This window comes from Lactuca serriola, chromosome 9 (assembly GCF_051521515.1).
Source record: "Lactuca serriola cultivar US96UC23 chromosome 9, Lser_US96UC23_V15, whole genome shotgun sequence".
NCBI classification, from domain to species: Eukaryota; Viridiplantae; Streptophyta; class Magnoliopsida; order Asterales; family Asteraceae; genus Lactuca; species Lactuca serriola.
The window spans coordinates 67,261,566-67,269,417 of NC_136416.1; the positions used below are offsets into that span (position 1 = coordinate 67,261,566).

A 7,852-nucleotide genomic window follows, 5' to 3' on the forward strand; every position below is an offset into this window, starting at 1 on the left:
GATTTACACAATCAACCCATATATTTAATTAGTCTTCTTTTGATCACTTAATTAATCCTAGATTAATTCTTAATCAATACTAATTAAATAATCTTATTAATATATTAGAACTTATAATATATTAACAAACATTAAGTGTTATTTCTCTAATTATATTCTATCCAAATGCATGATGCCATGCAACCCAAATGGACCATGTCGGGTCGGGTTAAGTCTTACCAATTATAATTGGACATAGACATTAATCCAACAGGTCTTACATCCAGTGCCATGTGCTCCCCCCATGGTCTTCCATGCAAGTATCACAAAGAAAGCTAGCATATCCCATACCACATAGTCAATAGCATACCACATAATCACTAACATACCACATATACATGCATACTAGACATATCAGTAGCGAATCTACAATAAACATTACAACTAACTGAATGGACCGACCTTGGTGTCTTAGACCCATTGGTATGGTGAGGAGACTCACCTGACACTGCTGATGTCCCGCAGATAAAACATTAGCTGCTGGTTGACAGGTTCCCGAACTGTCGATCATCAAAACGACACCCAATTAATAATTGGGTTCCAATACATAACTATAAGTCTACACTTGTAGTAAATGGACCACTTTACCCCTACACTTGGAGTAAGTGGAGTGAATGGACCATTTTACCCCTGATAATCAACCAAGGCCCATCTATGGCCCAATTTTCCAAATTGGGCCCAAACCTCTACATGGACTTATTTTAAGCCCAACCAACTATTTTAGTCCAAACAATTAGCATTCTGATGGCCCAATAGCTAATAATCCTCAAGGTCCAATTATGGCCCACTTATGGCCCAATTTTCCAAATTGGGCCCAAGCCCCTTTAATGGGTCTTATCCTAAAGCCCAATAATCTCCTCAGTCCATAATTGTGTTCCCCATTAGCCTACCAAGGCCCATATCAGCTTAGTCTAATAAATGGCCCAACAAGAACCCAAACCCAATTTGGGTTTTTCACATAAAATGACGATTAAGGTTAAGTGTTCCTACTTAACCCATTAAGGACTTAATCCATTAAGTCCAATATTGCCTTATGTTAAATTGCCAATGATTGATAATTAATTTTTTAAGTTTATTAATTAATTCCAATACGCATTGGAATTTGAGACCATTCTAATTTTGTGATACCGTGAGACCAAATCTAAAAATAATTTTAAAATGCAAAATAAATGGAAAAATCCAAAAATTCTTTTTTAAAATATTATTTTCGGAACTTGAATTAACTAAAAAAAAATAAAAGTAAATAAAATAAATAAAAAAATCATGTTTTTTTTTTTTTTGAAAAATACGTGAAATATTCTAAATAGAATATTACACTGTAAATATTCTAAAAATAATTTTAAAATGCAAAATAAATGGAAAAATCAAAAAATTCTTTTTTTAAATATTATTTTCGGAACTTGAATTAACTAAAAAAAATAAAAAAAATACGTCTCACGGTCTCACAAAATTAGGCCGTCTCACATAAACCTAACCCTATATATATATATATATATATATATATATATATATATATATATATATATATATATATTACCAAAATCGGTTTGTAAGGAATATCATTCATTTCAACTTCTATTTTTATATGTGCATTGTGCTGCGGAGAGCTTTTCTTTTTCTATGATGTTGCCATGATTTATATTTCTTTTCTCTATTTCCAAATCCAAGTTTACTAAAACCAAATCATGTTATATATTGTCAAGCATTCTTTATTAAATGTAAAATAATAGTTTTCTGGGAATAGCCATTTAGGTTCCGGTCATAGAAGATTTTTATATTTATAATCTTATCCCCTCAATTAATTTTTATTTAACAGTTTTCACCCTTCATAATTTTAAAAATAAATTATTGGTATTATATACATTACGATTTGATCCCTTATTATATTTTAAAGTTACACTTTGATCCCTTACATATTTTTTTAATAATCTTTTTTTTTTTATCAATTTCTTTAGGATACAATTTCAAATCTTATTTTCGTCCGCCTCCTCCATACATAATTATTTGTATTCAAATTTTATTTTTAAATTTTTATGCTCCACTTTATATGGTTTAATCGTCTCTGTGGTATGTATGGTGTCGATCTGCATTTTTGAACATACTGGAACTTCCGCAGCATTGCGCGGACGGTCAAACCCTAGTTTTATTTAATTTTATTCTTATATACACATTTGTTGTTGCTATAAGACTTAAACCCTTAACGTCACGTCTAATATCATTTAATCATTATTAATAAGTCAATAAACATTTTTTTTCTTATATCATTTGACCACTGAAAATAATTTATAACGGACAATAAATTGAATTAAAATAAACTAACAAACATTTAGACATTTAGAATCAATTTAGTGTGCTAGCTTAAAGACTAGTTTTTAGCTTATAAGTTATGATAAGCTAGTATTACCGAGCCTTAATTAAAATAATTATTTATTTATTTTTTTCAAAATAAGACTTATGCCTTTAACTTTTTTAGAGACAATTGTCTATTACCCAATTTTTTTGATAAAACCCTTGCTCTTTTTTTGAGAAATATATATCCATCAACTTATTTATGTTTTGTCAAATAGGACCTTAACCTTAAAATAAAGAATCACAAACACTCCCTTATTTTCATTCCTTGAGATAGCTATTTTGGGAAACATAATTATGGTGATAGGGGATGATTGCATTTGAAGATATGATTGAAGATATACCAGGGTGAGTTTTCATTTTCACCCAACAACCGCATCAATTAATTCATTAAAGTGTCTACCATCAAACCACCACACTCCTTATTAGTTATTATGGGAGAGTTTTTAGTACGTGATCATAATGTCCTTTTAATCAAATATCAACAAATATATATAGATACCCTTTGTGTATTTGCATTAAAACAAGTTAGTTAAAGAGCTTTCTCTTCAAAAAAAAAATAGAAAACTCTTGAAAAAGCCAAAAAAAGTTCTTTTCTCGGTAATTCCAAATTCCAAAATCGTATTATTTCGAAACTTCGAATTCTGTCTCTTAAATCCTTTTTTTTTTGGCCTCAACACACTTCCCTCATGCCATTTCACTCACCAGTCAACAAGCTCCCAAATCGAAATGGGCGTGAATTAAAAACCTGTGAAGTTGCACAGACAACAAAGATCTTGTCTACACATTCATAAAACCCACATAATTCTTGAATCTTTTAAGCTTTTAAGCAACAATTCATTTTGCCCCACATGGAGAGAAGACACAAGATTATGCTAATTGTGGCGTTGTCCTCTTCTTTTACTTTATTCATTACTCTAGCTTTGATTTATCTCTGCAGAAGAAAAAGGTGTTCAAAAGATGAATCTTGGGATAAAGAATCAAACATTGAAGTTGATGACATGGAGATGAAAGGGGATTTATTGAGATTTGAAGGTGGTGAAGATCTGAATTGTTTTGATATATTGGATGCTCCTGGTGAAGTGATTGGTAAATCCAGTTATGGAACTCTTTATAGAGCTAATTTGGTGAGAAATGATTCAGTTGTAGTGTTAAGATTCTTGAGACCAACTTGCACTGAGAAGGTACAAGATGTTATGCACGTGGTACAACTTCTTGGGTCAATTAGGCATCCTAATTTGGTGCCTCTTTGTGGGTTCTATCTTGGTCCTAGAGGTGAAAAGCTTTTGGTTCATCCCTTCTATAGGAGAGGAAATCTTGCTCAATTCATTAGAGGTATATTTTATTTATTTTTAATTTGAAGGTTGTAATTTGAATTGGAACCTTGAAACATATAAAATTTTGCAATAAAGATTTGATCTTTCAATTGGGTTTTGTTTAGTTTTGCTTGAAACAATTTCACTAAACCTCTAGCAAAGTAGCAATGTAGTACAAGAATTTTGATCTTTAAAATGGGTTTTGTTTATTTTACTTGAAATTAATTCCCTTAGCCTCTAGCATTATTGTACCTTGCGCATCTTGTGTTGTACATTGTTAGACCAAAAGGTTAAAGATTCTTGGCTTTAATAACCAACCACTCTTTATAGTTTTCTTTTTCAAACTTCCTCAACAAAGATTTGATTTTTCAATTGGGTTTTGTTTGATTTCACTTGAAACAGATTCCATAAACATCTAGCAATGTAGTACCTTATGCTTCTTCTCTTGTACATTTGGCAGATGGAAACGGTGAATCTCTGAAATGGAGTGTGATTTACAGGATATCAATTGGCATTGCTGGAGGATTACACTATCTCCATACAGGGCTTCAAAACCCAATTATTCATGGAAATTTAAAATCAAAAAACATACTTTTAGGCCGAAATCAACAGCCAATTGTGTCTGATTTCGGTCTACATCTGCTCTTGAACCCATCTGCAACACAAGAAATGCTCGAAGACGCTGCTCTTGAAGGGTACAACCAACCCAAATCGATTAAAACAAATGCTACGAATCTTGAAACCGATATATTTAATTTCGGAGTAATTTTATTCGAATTACTTAGTGGTAAAGAACCCAAGAGTAATGAAAAAGCAAACCCAGATCGAGATTTCAAATCTAACGCAATCTTGGATCATCGGATATTGGGTTTTTCCAATCCTGAAAATCGAGTTGATGAAGAACACATTCTGAAACTGACTGAGATTGCAATCGCGTGTTGTTCTTCATCGCCTTCTCTCAGGCCCAACATAAAGCAAATCTGCAAGAAGCTACGAGAGATCGGATCATGACCGGTATCTGGATAATGGATTAATGGTGGTGTTAATTAACTGCCATGATGGTTGAGCATTTTCTTGGCAGCCTAATATTCATTTACATTGTATTATGGAGGTAGTTGCATTTGTTTAGCATAAAATCTTGTAAACAATGGATTGTAAATTGTAGCGATGAGTTCATTAAAAAAGAATGTGCTTTTCCATTTCTTCTATTTAAGCCATCTCTAATCTAATATACAATCTCATTTCTTATATTAGTATCATTTTATATTTTACACAAAATTTCGTAATCGGTTCATCTGGCTTACAAAATATCTATTTTTAAGGATTTTCATAGAATACGTCACGTCTGGTCTCTCTCCGTGGTTTGCAAAATTTCATGAATCGTCATCTTCCCATTAAATCGAACTTTTCATCTATTAAAATTTTATAAAAAAAAACTATTTTACGCTTGTGCCAAATTTGAAATATACTACAAACCTCAAGGATTATTTATGTAATTTTGTAAATATGAAATTATATATATATATATATATATATATATATATATATATATATATATATATATATATATATATATATATGTGTGTGTGTGTGTGTGTGTGTCTGTCTGTGTGTGTGTATGTGTGTGTGTAAATTTAATAATTTTTTAAATCTTTTTGACATTTTTTTCTATTTTTATTTTATAATTTTAGTTATTTATTGGTTTTCTTAATGTTTTTATTTATTTTGATTCAAGTAAATATATTTAAATTCGATAAACAATGTCGAAACATTTTTTTGTAAAGTTTTCTTATTTGTAAATTGAAGCACTAATTTTTTTTAATGTTTATGTTGTTACGGTTCATATTTTTTTATTTGGATACTCCATAGTTAATATCGTTAGCAACTTTATGTTTGCATTTATCATTATCATTCTCTAAACTTTTGTTTTCTAAGTTTTATATGTACTTTTAGTTATTTATTATTCTTTTATTGTTTTTATTTATTTGATAAAATTGCAAAAATGGTCCCTACGGTATGCATTTTTTTGGAGTTTTAGTCCAAACCACAACTTTTTGGATTGGTGGTCCTTTTGGCCATGTTTGTACGTAGATTTGGTCCCTCGTAAAATTGAAATGACTATAATGCCCTTCTGATATATTTTTTAATTTTTTTATTTAATTTAAATGAAAAAGAAAATAAATAATTAATTTGGGCCTCTCTCTCTCTCTCTCTCTCTCTCCACATACCATCTTCCCCATCCTGTCTCGTTTTTTCCTCTAAATCCCAATGTAGAACATGATACCAACTCAAACTGCTTCACTTCAACACCTTTTTCACCTAATCAGAAACCAAAACATCCTAAAACAAGAACCATCAAATCGGTGTCTGAAATTCATGAGTCGAGGAAGAAATCACAAATATGGCACAGAACATACCGACCCATTTCATCGACCCCAAGTGATGTACATGCTACAACAGCTAAAGCAACTGCCATGGATGCATTTGACTTTCCACCAAAAAGGTTTGGTTTTCAATTACTAATAGAACCTGACCCCAAATGGTTCACTTTTTATTTGGGTTGTAATCCTTTTTTGCATCTGGGTTTATCTTTGTTTGTAGTCGTTGGTCAGACCATCATCTTCATCTTCGTTTTCTCAGAAAGTATGGTTGTATAAGGTATCTGGTGATGTCAAAGAGTTGGTGTAGACAGATGTGTATGTGTGTGTTTTCTCTGGTGATGTCAAAGAGTTGGTGTGAACGATAGTAGTGGTGAGTAGTTCTCTTATTTTTTCAAAAAACCGATTGTCTCCTTCTTGAGATCAGGAACATTGAGACAAATTTTAAACCTGCAATCGAGATATCAATAAAATTCATGTGATCCTTAACCTAAAATACCTTTTACCTTGGCCTTAAATCTCTATAGTAATGAAGAGCTAGAGAAGGGGATTCGAGGAGAAAGAAAGAACTGAGAAATAGAGGTTTTGATAGGTAGATTTGAAAGAGAAAACTCAAAGATTTCCAATCACCATCTCCGGTGACCGAAGGTATCGAGCAAACACTCAAGAGATACCGAGACCAACGTTATGGAGAAGACCGAGAAATAAGGTGAAGAAATCGAAGGGAAGGAAGTTAACATCGTCATTTTGGGTCGTTGAACAGAGCTCTCATCGGAATCTGTGGAAGAGAAAAAGAGGTAGGGAGACCAGTTGGTGGGTTTTGTCCTTCTGGCCCAATGATAGAGAGAGAGAGAGGTGGGGTGGATAAGTGGGCCCACTTTTATATTTAATAATAATAATATTATTAAAAAGTGAAAGAAAAATGATAAATAAAATCATTAAGGGTATAATAGTCTTTTTAGTTTGGTCAGGGACCAAAACTACAAACAAACTAGCTCAAAAGGACTAACAATCAAAAAAGTCGGGGTTTGAACTAAAACCCAAAAAAAATGCATACCACAGGGACCATTTTTGCAATTTTGTCTATTTATATTGATTTAAGTAATAAAAAATAGGAAAAACAAAAAACAAAAACTCAAATACCAAAATTTTAATATACTCTAATATAATAATACATTTTACACTTTTCATCTTTTTTTTTTGGTTTTTTTCTTATTATTTTTTTAGTATTATTTTTTAATTATTTTTTACAATTTTTTTTAATTATTTCCTGTTTTAATTTTTTTTCATTATTTCATTTTATTCTTCATTAATTTGATAACACTTTTTTGACCTTTTGTCAAAAATTGTAAAATGTTTGAATATGTTACAGTATATTACAACTTTAATGTTTGAGATTTTTGGCTTTTTATTTTTATTTTTTATTATTTTGGTTATTTATGGTTGTAACATTCCAACATCACCATAAAATTATTCATTTTAATTTAAAAGAAACCATTGTTATATTTAAACTAACAAACGGTACTTGAGGTTTGTAGTATATTGTAAATTTGGTACAAGGGTAAAATGATATTTTTTTTTATAAAAATCTAACAGTTGAAAAGTTATATTTAATGACAGGAGGATCATTCATGAAATTTTGCAAACCAAAGGGCCAGTAGCGCGATGTTTTTAATAAAAGTCCCCAAAATAAGATATTTTACAAACTACAGGGACCAATTATAAAATTGTGTCTATATTTAGTTCAAACCCAATATCATTTACAGAACA

At 30.8% G+C, this 7,852-nt stretch overlaps 1 protein-coding gene across 1 annotated transcript; it reads left to right on the top strand.

Moving 5' to 3' along the window:
• Positions 1-2,914: 2,914 nt before the first annotated feature.
• LOC145076958 (putative kinase-like protein TMKL1) lies at positions 2,915-4,917 on the top strand. Its single transcript, XM_079022748.1, has 2 exons — positions 2,915-3,723; positions 4,165-4,917. The coding sequence occupies exons 1-2, from the start codon at positions 3,240-3,242 to the stop codon at positions 4,713-4,715; spliced, it is 1,035 nt and encodes a 344-aa protein (XP_078878874.1). The 5' UTR covers positions 2,915-3,239; the 3' UTR covers positions 4,716-4,917.
• The last annotated feature ends 2,935 nt before the right edge of the window (positions 4,918-7,852 follow it).